We start from the raw sequence: 13,936 nt of genomic DNA on the forward strand, positions 1-13,936 counted from the left end.
AATAAACATCAAAAGATGCAGAAGCGGAGCTGTGGGTCAAGTGCTAGCCTTGAGTCTAGTCCTAGGACCAGTACAAAATCTTTTTTTTCTTTTTTGTCGGTCGTGGGGCTTGAACTCTGGGCCTGGGCGCTGTCCCTCAGCTCTTCAGCTCAAGGCGAGCGCTCTACCACTTGAGGTACAGTGCCACTTCCGGTTTTCTGGTGGTTTACTGGAGATAGGAGTCTCACGGTCTTTCTTGCCCAGGCTGGCTTTGAACCGCGATCCTCAGATCTCAGCCTCCTGAGTAGCTAGGATTACAGGCGTGAGCCACCAGCGCCCGGCTTCTTTTTTTTCTTTTTCAAGTAACATATCCTTAGTTTTTAATGACATGTACATACTTAAGTCTTTTCTGAGCATGAGAAGGAGGACTGCCTTTACCTGCTTTCTAATCGGATCTGATAACCAATTGTTTGACCAATTCTTTCCCTTCTCTCGGCAGCAACTCTTTCAGCCACAGCAATGGCTGCTAATCGTCTTGGCTGTGTACAAAATATGCGGCAGGGGATTCCATTTTTAAAGCAGTCATCTAAGAGGAACTGAGGAATCTGAAATGAAAGTTTTAAAATATTATAAAATGCCATGCATTTTTTTTCATTGCCAGAGAAATCCAAATGAATCAACTGAGAAACTGTTAGAACCAAAAAAGTTCTCAAATAAACAAAAATTGAGGAAATTTGTTGCCAGTAAATATACTTTGCAGAACCCCTCTGTACAGTATCTTTATAATAAAAAGAAATTTAAAAAAAAAAAATATATATATATATATATGCATTGCAGGAAAATAAAATAGGCCAGAAACTCTGATCTTCAGAGGAAACATAAAACAAGGAATAGATTAATGCAAAAATTTATTTTTCTTTTCCTCAATTGACCTAAGATGTAAGCTTGCTCAGAATAGTGATAGTATGTGATTATATGATTACGTATGTATCCTATGTGTGCATGGCTGTAAGTTATGACATCAGTGTCATAACAACATGTCCCTGCATGCAGGGACACGAGGGAAGGATCTGTAAGGATGCTATTATTTAATGAACTCTCACCACCGGTGGAGTGGTGGTGATAGCTGAAGGTAGATAGAACAGATGTGTACGGCAAACCCTGTGTCTGCTGGAAAAAGTAAAAAAATAATGAAAAAAAAAAAAAATAATGAAACACCATAAGCTACATTAAGTAACAAGTGGCATCCTGGAGCTAGCAGAAAGGATGAGCTTAAAGATACATGAACAAAAACTCCAAAAACAGACCCAGGTATAATAAAAACATTATCACAAATGGAATACTAAATCAGGGGGCAAAGGGTTTTTACATAAAAGATGTATTTCAACAAATACTGACAAAGAATAAAGATTTCTACTTGATATGAATACAATGAAATTCCTAAGAAATGTTTTAAATAAAAGTATTAGAGAGGGAGGGAGGGGATGGTAGGGGGAAAACAATGGAGGGGGTAACAATGTTCAAGAGGAAGTGTACTCATTACCTCACTCATGTAACTGTAACCCTCTGTATAGTATCTTTACAATAAAAAAAAACAAAAAAACAAAAAAAGTATTAGAATAGAATATTTATAGGAAAACATTACTTTTAATGTCCAAGTAGAAAATGCTCTCCTTCCCAAAAACCTTAAAAAAAACTTTAAAAACCTTAAAAAAAAAAACTTTAAAAACCTTAAAAAAGTATGACTAAATAAGAATGTTAAACTACTAAACAAAATACCATAAGAAAAATTTAGAAGATTAGAAATTATTTTTAAATATTTAATAGACAATAGACATAGATGCATAACACAAAGTATTCTAAAAAATTAATTCAAAATGATTAAAACAAAAAAAAGGATATAAATAGGAAACACACACCAGGCATAGTATAGCACACACCTGTACTCCCAGCATTCACGAAGCTGAGGCAGGAAGACTGTGAATGTGTGTATGTGTATGTGTGTGTGGCGTGTGGTGTGTATATTTAACTCCTCTGAGCTAGTTTCTTCGTTTGAAATACAGGAAGTTCTTAGCTTGCAAAAGTTACTATAAGCACAATGCCCATCTTGCTCAAGTCTTAAGAGACACAGGAACATTTAATAGTGTTTTAATATATTACTAACTACAATATCCTTAACATGGCATCTGCACTTCTAGAAATTTATCTTCCCAGAAAAGCAAATAAATGTTAGGAAACAAGGAGAGTAAGGTTCCTACTCTGCGCCAGGGCAGGTAACATCTGGACACTTCAGTTCTTATTTCTTATCTGTAAAAAGAGAGGATGAAAATCTACTTGTTTTGAGGTTATGAAGAGGCTGGAATAATACAGCCCTTGTAAAACTTAACGCACAGTAAAACTGTCACTTTTTATCATTCTGTTTGGGAAAACATGCAGCTATTTTTAAGATGAGGTAAGCCTCTAAGTACCGGCATAGAAAAATATCTAATTTTGGCTAGATGAAAAAATAAAAGCAAATGTCATTATCTATGTTTATTACCAGATGCACATATGTGTGCCTGTGTTCTCTTGATGAAAAGAGAACACAACAATACACACACTTTGTCGCTCAACAACTAAAAAACATATTGCAGGTTTCTAACAATAATGCAGGAAGAGAATTAACAGAATACTAACTCCATTTCTCCCTTCCTATATAATATGTTCCATGATGTTTTATATAATGAAATGCAAGTATTACTTAATTTCTTAACATTAAAAGCAAAATGCTATGATTTTTAAATTTTTTATTGCATATTAGAATTTGGTTAACTTTCAGTATTTGAGTGAGTCTTAACTTCAGGTGCTCATTACTACACTATGGGAGGCACTGAATCTACAAGAGTGAAACTCTGGCTCAGAGTTACAAATCCCCTTAAACCTTCACAGTCATCAGTGGGGAAACTGGAATTTGGATGCAAGGTTCCCAAATGCCTCCCTTGACACCAAAGGACTTACAAAGGGCACCTGCCCCTCTGTCTCACTAAAGTACAAATGTGCCAATTAAAAAACAAATAATTAATGGGCTGGGAAGGTGGCTCAGTGGTAGAGTATTGGCCTTGCATGCATAAGGCCCTGGGTTCAATTCCCCAGCACCACCTAAGCAGAAAAAGCCGGAAGTGGCACCGTGGCTCAAGTAGTAGAGTACTAGCCCTGAGCTGAAGAGCTGAGGGACAGTGCCAGGCCCAGAGTTCAGGCCCCACAACTGACAAAAAAAATAAATAATTTAAAAACAGCTGCTTTCTACAGATTCTCTAAATATACTTCTAATAATAATTTATTTCTGAAATAACCAGTAGAATAACCAGAAATTTTTTAAACATGCGTCGTAGCCAGGCGCTGGTGGCACACGCCTGTAATCCTAGCTACTCAGGAGGCTGAGATCTGAGGATCATGGTTCAAACCGTGAGACTCTTGTCTCCAATAAACCACCAGAAAACTGGAAGTGGCGCTGTAGCTCAAGCGGTAGAGCACTAACCTTGAGCTGAAGAGCTGAGGGACAGCGCCCAGGCCCAGAGTTCAAGCCCCATGATTGACAAAAAAAAAAAAATCCATAGCCTAACTCTGGTGTAAAACTACAACATGGGACAAATTTTCTTCTTGAAAACAACCAAGAACAAACCTGTGTGGTCTTTCCTGACCCAGTTTCTCCTACAATCAAAACTACTTTATTTTCCTTAATTATGTTAACAATCTCTTCTTGTTTCTCAAACACTGGCAAAGACTGCCTGAATGCATCAAATTCTGATTCTCCTCTTTTTACTGGAACTTGAGGTATGCCATTGTTGAGTCGCCCGCTCGTCTTGCTCATTTCTCTGTTTTCTTTGAAAAGGAATAAAAAAGAAAACATTCATGATCCACAGTGAAAAAGAAGTGCTGAGAACAAAGGTAAGTAGCTTCTATGTAATCCAGTCTACAGTTAGCAAACTTCTACCCAGCTGTGCACCACAGCATGCACTATAAATGTCACTAGGATTGAATACAAAGCAAACACCTCAAGAGTATTCCTTATGCATAGCGAACAAAAGTTAATAATTCAATAACCATTAGAAAGAAAAGTGTTGACAATCTAAATCATTTTCAGGTTTGCTCTAAGTTTCTCTCACTCACAAAAAATTAAAACTTTGAAATAGTAAATAATGTTCATCATACTTAAAATACATTACATACAATGTGAAACAGCATTACAAAAGTTAACTAAGGTTACACATCATGATTAAATGATTAAACAGAATAACAGAATAATATGTGTAAATACAAGGTTGTAATGCTTAGTGAATTTCCTAATTGAGCATTTAGCTACATTTAACTAAGCAGGCAGGAAGAAGTTTTTGGTTGGTTTTTATTTTTTTTTTTTAATTCTCTAGACAAATCAGAATATTTTTCTATGCTTGTATTTAGAACAAGCTCTTCAAAGCGGGGGGATGTAGCTAGGTGATAAAGCACCAGCCTTGCATGCATATGACCCTGAGTTCAATCCTCAGCACCACCAAATAAATACAAGCTAAAAAATAAAAATAAAAACTAGACAAATTCAGTCTCTTCACCATGTATTTGCTACACAACACAGATGCTGGAGAAGTGACCATCAATGAATTTATGACTACCATTTCAATAAGATAAACTTTCTCACTTGGAAGTAATTCTTCCAAATAACTTCTTTCTAAAACTATAAATCTGAGAAATTTAATGCACTGACAATTCTGCCCCATCCCTTAGTAGAAGCTAAGCCTCCCCATCAAACTCCTGGTCACTATGGCATCGCAGCAGCATAATTTCGGGAAGCCTAGACTTTGAATCAATCCCAGCTCTGAAGTTCACTGGCTGGTTGAGTGACCTTAAATTATTTAACTCCTTTGAGCTACAGTTTCATCATCTTTGAAATTTAGGAAGTTCTTAGCATGCAAAGGTTGTTATGAGGCCCTTTACAGAGGTCAGCATGTCCCCTAGCTAATAGCTAATACTATAATAACACTTAAGAGTAAACTTGGCTCAACTCCATGACATGCCTTAACTCTGCATTTTGTTTCATACTTTTCACCACCTTTAGTTATTTCTAACAAACTATAAAAACTTTTAGTTTTTAACATCTAAAATGGAAAAGTCATCAAATACAAAAATAAGGTAACTCCCAGGGCATACATACCAGCTTCAACTGCAAACACATTTCCTCTTTCTGTTTTAGGCAGAAGTTCAGTACGCTCTTTATTGGTGACAGGAAATCTCTGAATTAGGCTCCTAACAGCGTGTTTTGTATTATGAGTCAAATTACAGGTCATCACTGCATGAGCTGTTTCTGATCCGTCTTTCTTCTTCACAGTTAGGTATCTATTTGCTCCCTTTCTAAATATTAATAAAAACCATTTATTTACTACAGTCAACTCATGCACATATGACATATACCCACTTAGAAATTATGTCTCAAGCAAAACAATGGGAAAGAAAGACCAAAATGGCTTGAGAAATCCCTAAGAGCTCAGTAAGGACAGATCTGGAGTTCAAGTGGCCACAAGATTATTTTCAATTGAAATTTGAAAATGCTACAAAACAAAAAACAAAAAAAACACTTACCCACAAGTGTTAAGTACCTATTGTTGACAAAAATTTAAACCTAATGAAAATCAGGGAAATTATAAAGTACATGTAATTTTTATGGCATTTGTATTTGTTGCTCATTTCTATAATATGATAATGCCATTCACAAATGGTAAACATTTAGATGAAACATCACCAGTTAACATACGCTACGAAGCACAGAGAGGGAAAAATTTGAACAAAAGAACCTAAAAATGATAATGAAATCTGTGGCTGACAGTTCAAATGACTATGTCCCACTGAACGCTTCCAGTATGTGGGAAATGACCTGCTCCCATGAAAACCTGTTGAGAGAAATGAGTAACACAGAAGAAATGCTAACTATATCAATACACATTTTTTTTTTTTGGGGGGGGGGTCCAGTTGTGGGGCCTGAACTCTGGGCCTGGGCGCTGTCTCTCAGCTCTTCAGCTCAAGGCTAGCACTCTACCACTTGAACCACAGTGCTACTTCCAGCTTTTTTCTTTCTGCTTATGTGGTGCTGAGGAATCGAACCTAGGGCCTCATGCACGCAAGGCAAGCGCTCTACCACTGAGCCACCTTCCCAGCCCCTCAATACACATTATTTTAATAAAATACAATGTTCACAGCTTCTGGCTCTATCCTTCAATTATAAGGTAATGATGATCTAACACTGTTCAAGAACGTTATTTCCTGGAATTCTGTTTCTTCAACTAATCTTCAACTGACAGTTCCTCTTAGTACTTCTGTAGTTCTAAGAGTATTAGGGAAAATATTACACAGTGAAGTCCCCAAATGTGATGTGGATAGTGATTAGGAGCTCCTGCTCTGAAGGCACACAGGCCTGGGTTTGAATCCCAGGCCTAATGCTTAGTAACATGGGACTATAAACAAACTCATAGCTCAGAGCCACCTAGCTCAAGTGATTATTCACATGGTTAAGACTGAACGGACTGCAAGAGTGTGCTACAAACAGGAAAAAGCTTGTAATTATAATCAAGGAAAAAAGTCATCCTTAAAAGTTGTAAAAAACATTGACCATTTGTGAATGGCACTATCTTATTACAGAAATGAGCAACAGAAATACAAATGCCATAAAATTACATGTACTTTATCATTTCCTTGGTTTTCATTAATTTAAATTTTTGCCAACAATTTCGTCTTCTCTTAGAATATTAAACTACAGATTAACCTACACCATTTTGATTAATGATGCTTCCAGGTGAGGCTTTCATTTTACCAAGTTTTTTTTTTTCCAGAAATCTCTTACTGAATACTACTTTATAATAAAGTGTAAATTTTCAGTGATCAGGTACTCCTTGAGTGCTTAATGATGATTTTAAAACAATTTTTTAAATGATTAAATTTTAGAACTGTGTGAGTCAAGTGGTAGAGAAGCATACTAGCACACATAGACGTACATTTGCACATATACACACACACACTTGTACACACACACTATAAATTTTAACCTAAAAATTTCAGTTACTTCCATATGAAAATCAAAATTTGGATTCCAGCAATGTTTTCGAACATGCTTTTCCCAGAGACCTCTCTGCAAGTTCTGAAACTATGCATTACAGTCAATTACTCATCCCTTCATGTGTTGTTCAAAAGATGTGAACTGCAAGAGATATGAAGTATGTTGAAGTAAGTGCTGGATGGAGCCTAATTCAGGAGGCTAGTGTTCATCTACTAATAATTTCTCAACTACCTGGTTACATGATAAAAATATTTTAAATTCTATACTACTACACCCTGGTTTAAAAAAACCCTGTACCTTTCCAATGTATCTACCAGCTACAGAAGGTTTTGCCGTATTACACCTTTAGCTAATTTTCTTTCACTCATTCAATGATATGCAGTGTAGTAATTGAGCACCTAAGATACGCCAGACACTACAGAAGAAACTAGAATTAGAAAACTGAGTAAAACATACTCCTTCCTCAATAACATAACAATCAAAATTATGTGTTAAAATGAATGCTTCCTAACACAGATTACACTACCTAACATAGTGGATAAATATAAAATAATTCACAAGGCGCCTGTGGCTCACGCAACTCAGGAGGCCAAACATTACTGTCCAAAGCCAGCTTGGGCAGGAAAGTCCTTGAGACTCTTATCTCCAAATAACCACCAAAAAACTGGAAGTGGTGCTGTTGCTCAAAATGGTAGAGCGCTGGCAATGAGCAAAAACTCTCAGGAATAGTACCCAAGTCCCAAGTTCGAGCCCCACATCTGACCAAAAAAGTAAATTCAAAGTTAGCTTTCTGCAAAAACAAAACATTTGAAAAATCAATGGCTACTAAATAAACACTGTACAAAGTTTGCTCAAAATGAAAAGGAATGAACTAAGAAATCTAAGAAGTCTCTGCCTGAAGATTTTAGGCATGAGGAACTGAGTAAGCAAGTGACACTGTTTCCCTCAGTGTTTCCTTCCTTCTACCTCACCTCCTGCTCTTCAGTGTTAACTCATTCCCTGAGCTGGGTGTGATTCACTGTTAAGAGTGTTTACTTAGTGTAGATGAGGCCCTGGATTCAATTCTTAGAACTGTAAATACACACTCTCTCTCTCTCTCTCTCTCTCTCTCTCTCTCTCTCTCTCTCCACAGTCCTAGCACTCAGGAGGCTGAGACAGGCAAATGGCAAGTTTCAGACCACTTTGGGCTACATGTTGAGATACTGTATTGAAATAAAAGGGTTCCTCAGTTGCCTTTCTTGTCCTGGTACCTTTTCTCTTTCTCTCTCCTTTCTCAGATGTTTCTCCATTCTGGATCACCTTTCAAATGACCATGCTATTGAATAGAAATACAGGTAGTCTGTACAAACAGGCTGCTTTTTTATGAATAATTGCTAGCCATCATAAACAGTGCTATTTAGAATTTAAAACTATCACTTAGCCATAGAAATGATGTAACTACATAGAAGCTTGTTTTCTAACGCAAGCCCCAAACTTATCAGCAACTCTGAAATTCAAACAGCTCTGAAAACTGGAAATTGTTTTTATTTTTTGGTGTTGGTTATGGGGCTTGAATTTAGGGCCTGGGTGCTGTCCCTAAGCTTTTTCTCTCAAGGCTAGTGTTCTACCACTTTGAGTCACAGCTCCATTTCTCATTTTTTTTTTTTTAAGTCTCACAGACTTTCCTTCCCTGGGCTGGCTTGGAACCGTGCTCCTCAGATCTCAGCTTCTTGAGTAGCTAAGATTACAGATTTGAGTCACCACCAGCACCTGGCTTGGAAGTTACTTTTTTTATAAGTTTGCAGCAACTCCATGGGCAACAAAGCCTGATTAAATTAACATGAGGTTATTAAGCCTTTATGTGGTGTGAATATTTATACATTTTCCAAAAAAATATTAATGAAAGTAAAGGTGAAGCCTCTACCTTATTAGAAGTACTGTGTAACATACAATAAGGGCACTCCTGATGCCATTCTAAATTCTGAAAGACCTGAACCTCAAAACATGTTTTGAAGATTATGGCTTAAGTATTTTCCTTTTCAAGTGTAGCATTTACCCATCTAGTAGAGTGAGTCATATGAACCTAGCCAGGAGCCAGGTTCCTGATGAACCTAGTTAGGAACCTAATTGCTCTTTTAGGATTTACCTAGGTGACAGGCATCTAAGCTAAAGTCCAGTTTCAGCCAGTATAATAGGCATTCATGGAGCTGGGAAGGTGGCTCAGTGGTAGAGCACTTGCCTTGCATGCCTGAGGCCCTGAGTTCGATTCCTCAGCACCACATAAGCAAAAAGAAAAAAGCCACAAGTGGTGCTGTGGCTCAAGCAGTAGAGCGCTAGCCTTGAGCTGAAGAGCTGAGGGACAGTGCCCAGGCCCAGAGTTCAGGCCCCACAACCACACCAAAAAAAAAAAATAGGCATTCATATGCAAGATCTTATTATCTTGTAATCCACTCTTCAAAGACATGTTTTGATCAAAAACAAAAATAATGTGCCCAACTTCAACTTTTAAACTATCTTTTCCTTACATCTTAAAATCTCACCTTGAAGGGGTTTAGAGTATGCCTCCAAGATGTGTACTCTTCCCATTAGGGCTATTTTGAACTAAAGAAAAATGTGAAAAAGCAGACAGAGAAAGAGCTCTCGTCCTTCCGCTCCAGGCCAAAACAGCAGGCTGATGCTTAGACACAGAGACATCTGCTAGATAAACCCTCAGGGAACCAGAGAAGCCAGCAAGGCAAAACTTGTTAAAACCACCTTTATCTTCTAGCAGTGTAACTAAGCAATTACAAGCTCCGCGGCCTTTATGTTTGTTTTTGTTTTGCAAGAGTAGATGCTCTATAAAACAAGGTTGAATTCATCTTCACTGGCCTCCCTCGGCTTATATGCAATACACCTTTTAACAAACATTTTCCTCTCGTTAATCTGTCTTGTATCAGAGTCTAAGTTTCAAAAAGAAAACTGTACTTCCTTCTCTAGAAAGAGGTGAAAAGAAAAAAGAAATAACTCAGGCCTTGGTAAAGACCTGAGTTTATCTACACACACTGTAATTTAAAATGCAGAGCTAAATGGGGAATAACTAAATGTACTAAGTCACATGTATCCTTCTCTTGGTAAATACATCTTCCCTTGAGGATGAGTGTGGTGGTGCACACCTGTAATGCACCAGTAGGCTGGAGCCAGCAGATTGTAAGCTCCAGCATGTGCCATACAGGCAGACAATCTCTAAAACAAATTAAGTAAAATTTATTTTTAAAATAACTAGAGATATCAGCTTACCCTTTGCTCTTAGAGACCAAACCAAGAGACTGACTCAACCGATGAATAAAGGCTCTTTCAGTACTAGTCAAAGAAGAGGGAAATTCCATTTCTACATGGGGGAAAAGAAGAGTAATATTAGTGGACAATTTTCTTTTTTTTTAATCTTATTTTTTTGGGGGTCCGTTGTGGGGCCTGAACTCAGGGCTTGGGCACTGTCCCTCAGCTCTTCAGCTCAAGGCTAGCGCTCTACCACTTGAGCCACAGCGCCACTTCCGGCTTTTTACTTTTTGCTTATGTGGTGTTGAGGAATCGAACCCAGGGCCTCAGGCATGCAAGGCAAGCACTCTACCACTGAGCCCCTTCCCAGCCCTAGCGGACAATTTTCTTGCAAGTAAAGCAAATATAAATACAAAACAAGTAACCTATATGCGTATATAAGCAATCAAACTTACACTTTGTGTGAAGAGTAAACGTTAATAACTACCCCAGTGGCTACCAGAATTCATATTCGTTTTTTAAACTATGTATTAAACTAATTTCACCAAAAATGATTCTTCTCATTTGTCCTGGACTCTTAAGTCCTGCATTAAGGCGAGTGAGCAAGTGGGGACAGACAGACTGGGTCTGGTCCCACACACACACACTACCCCACCCCCGCCCCCCGCCCCGGCCCCGACCCCGGCCCCGGCCCCGACCCCAGCCCGACCCCGACCCCGGCCCCGGCCCCGACCCCGACCCCGGCCCCGACCCCGGCCCCGGCCCCGGCCCGACCCCAGCCCGACCCCGACCCCGGCCCCGGCCCCGGCCCCGACCCCGACCCCGACCCCAGCCCGGCCCCGGCCCCGACCCCGGCCCCGACCCCAGCCCGACCCCAGCCCGGCCCCGGCCCCGGCCCCGACCCCGACCCCAGCCCGGCCCCGGCCCCGACCCCGACCCCGACCCCGGCCCCGACCCCAGCCCGGCCCCGGCCCCGACCCCGACCCCGACCCCGGCCCCGACCCCGACCCCGGCCCCGACCCCGACCCCGGCCCCAGCCCGGCCCCGGCCCCAGCCCGACCCCGGCCCCGACCCCGGCCCGACCCCAGCCCGACCCCGACCCCGGCCCCGGCCCCGACCCCGACCCCGGCCCCGACCCCGGCCCCGGCCCCGGCCCCGCACCCCGACCCCGGCCCCGGCCCCGACCCCGGCCCCGACCCCGGCCCCGACCCCGGCCCCGGCCCCGACCCCGGCCCCAGCCCCGACCCCGGCCCCGGCCCCGACCCCGGCCCCGGCCCCGCACCCCGGCCCCGACCCCGGCCCCGACCCCGGCCCCGACCCCGGCCCCGACCCCGGCCCCGGCCCCGACCCCGGCCCCAGCCCGACCCCGGCCCCGGCCCCGGCCCCGACCCCGGCCCCGGCCCCAGCCCGGCCCCGGCCCCAGCCCGACCCCGGCCCCGACCCCGGCCCCGGCCCCGGCCCCGACCCCGGCCCCGACCCCGACCCCGGCCCCAGCCCGACCCCGGCCCCAGCCCGACCCCGGCCCCGACCCCGACCCCGGCCCCAGCCCGACCCCGGCCCCAGCCCGACCCCGGCCCCAGCCCGACCCCGGCCCCGACCCCGACCCCGGCCCCGGCCCGACCCCGGCCCCGACCCCAGCCCGGCCCCGGCCCCAGCCCGACCCCGGCCCCGACCCCGGCCCCGGCCCCGGCCCCGACCCCGGCCCCGACCCCGACCCCGGCCCCAGCCCGGCCCCGGCCCCAGCCCGACCCCGGCCCCGACCCCGACCCCGGCCCCGGCCCCAGCCCGGCCCCGGCCCCGGCCCCAGCCCGGCCCCGACCCCGGCCCCAGCCCGGCCCCGGCCCCGGCCCCGACCCCGACCCCGACCCCGGCCCCGGCCCCGGCCCCGACCCCGGCCCCGACCCCGGCCCCGGCCCCGCCGCACACCCCCACCTCGCTGGTCCCCGTATCGGAAGCGCTCCAGGGCGATGTTCACGGCGATCTTCACCTCCTCGTCGATACGAATGTCCTTGAGTCCCTTGGCCCGGCCGCCGCCCCCGGGACCCCCCGAGGCCGGGCCGCCCGCGCCCGGGGCCGGCGGCCGCGGGGAGACGCTGCTGGGCCTCGACATGGCCCTGAGGAGATGCTCGCCCCGCGCCGACGCCGCCAGGCCTGCGGTGGGCGGACGGGGAACCGGGGACCGGGACGAGGGGCTGTGTGGGAGGGGGGGGTGAACGGGGCGCCTCGGGCGGGGCGAAGGCCGCGGCCGCTCGGCGTCACCAAACAGCCCTCGCTCGCCTCAGCAGACGCGGCGGACGGCGAGCGGCGCGCCACCGAAGCCGTCCCGGCGAGGCCCGGAGTGCGCATGCGCGGGGACGTCCCGCCCGCCTGGGGTGGGGGTGAGGGGAGTAGGCGAAGGAGACGTCGGCGCCGTGACGTCAGCGCGTCGGCCGCGTGCGGCTGGGTCCGGGCTCCGCCTCGCTGCTCGCCCGGAAGTCCCCGTCAGGCGCTCGGCGGGTGCCGCTCGGGTGTCGCTCTCCTTCTCGCGTCCGGCCTCGCCCTGCACACGCCGCTCACCTCACACCCCTCTTCCTTCAACACGGGGGGCTCCCCGCGGTGCGCCCGGCGTCGGGGGGGGGGGAGCCGCGCGGGCCCGGCCGGCGGGGGGCGCGCGAAGCCCGTCCGGCCCGGCGCGCGGCGGCCCGGGGATTCCCGTTCCGCTCGGGACGGCCGGGGACTTGCACCCCGGCCGGGCCGCCTTCGCGGGGGACGCGGCGCGGACGCGGCTTTACTCCTTCTTCGCCTGACGTTTCCAGGTTCCCGCCGACTGGACCCGTGGACGTTTTCGCTGGCCGCGCAGACCCGTGGGGCGTGACGGACCCTGAGCCAGCCCTCGGCCAGGGGGTGGACCCAGGTGGGGCGTCCCGGAGGCCGGGCGGGGGGGGGGGGGAGGGGAAGGGAGGGGGGAGGGAGGGGAGGGGGGAGCTAATGGGAGCCCCACTGGGAGGTCTGGGGTTCCCTCCCCCCCATAGCTAATCCCAACCTCCCTAATTCCTGAAGATCTAGTCTTCCCCAGGAGCGATCTTGTTCATATGTATTATGTATTTTTATATACATAATGCGTGTTATGCATAATTATATAGTGTAGATATTAAATATTACATATCGTATGATACATAATATATACTACTAAATATATGTATTATATATATATATGAGCCAAATGAGAGGTCAGCTGTCAGACTAGTAATGTGTGAAGCCCTGCGTTAAAACCACACACACACACACACACACACACACACACACACACGGCTGGGAAGGTGGCTCAGTGGTAGAGCGTTTGCCTCGCATGCATGAGGCCCTGGGTTCGATTCCTCAGCACCACATAAGCAAAAAAGAAAAAAGCCGGAAGTGGCACTGTGGCTCAAGTGGTACAGCACTAGCCTTGAGCTGAAGAGCTGAGGGACAGCGCCCAGGCCCAGAGTTCAGGCCCAGGACTCCTGGGTGGCAAGAAGACTCCACCCTCCTGGCAGCAAAGTCTCCACCCAGTACCTTCGTTACCTAGGCAACTGGCACACCTGGAAGAAGTCACATCTGTATCCCCTGAGGTCAGATCTGAATTTGATGTGGCCACACCTTTCTCCACCCATACCCTAGATAAGGCCT

General features: G+C 46.0%; 1 protein-coding gene and 1 long non-coding RNA gene across 3 annotated transcripts in view; one reads left to right on the forward strand and one right to left on the reverse strand.

The window, feature by feature from the left end:
- Positions 1 to 12,613, reverse strand: part of Ythdc2 (YTH domain containing 2) — a 50,577-nt gene extending 37,964 nt beyond the window's left edge. For both annotated transcript variants that reach the window (XM_042671316.1, XM_042671315.1), the window contains exons 1-5: positions 12,224 to 12,613; positions 10,313 to 10,403; positions 5,165 to 5,361; positions 3,641 to 3,840; positions 418 to 584 (exon numbers count right to left, since the gene is read on the reverse strand). In XM_042671316.1, coding sequence (XP_042527250.1) covers positions 418 to 584; positions 3,641 to 3,840; positions 5,165 to 5,361; positions 10,313 to 10,403; positions 12,224 to 12,401 — 833 coding nt within the window. In that variant the 5' untranslated portion in view covers positions 12,402 to 12,613. The remainder of the gene's footprint in view (positions 1 to 417; positions 585 to 3,640; positions 3,841 to 5,164; positions 5,362 to 10,312; positions 10,404 to 12,223) is intronic.
- Positions 12,614 to 12,747: 134 nt separating this feature from the next.
- Positions 12,748 to 13,686, forward strand: LOC122100926. Its single transcript, XR_006146272.1, has 3 exons — positions 12,748 to 12,886; positions 13,087 to 13,184; positions 13,650 to 13,686. It is a non-coding gene; the product is annotated as an uncharacterized LOC122100926 (long non-coding RNA).
- Positions 13,687 to 13,936: the final 250 nt, after the last annotated feature.

This window comes from Dipodomys spectabilis, unplaced genomic scaffold, assembly GCF_019054845.1.
Source record: "Dipodomys spectabilis isolate Male_0828 unplaced genomic scaffold, ASM1905484v1 ptg000611l, whole genome shotgun sequence".
In the NCBI taxonomy this organism is placed as follows: Eukaryota; Metazoa; Chordata; class Mammalia; order Rodentia; family Heteromyidae; genus Dipodomys; species Dipodomys spectabilis.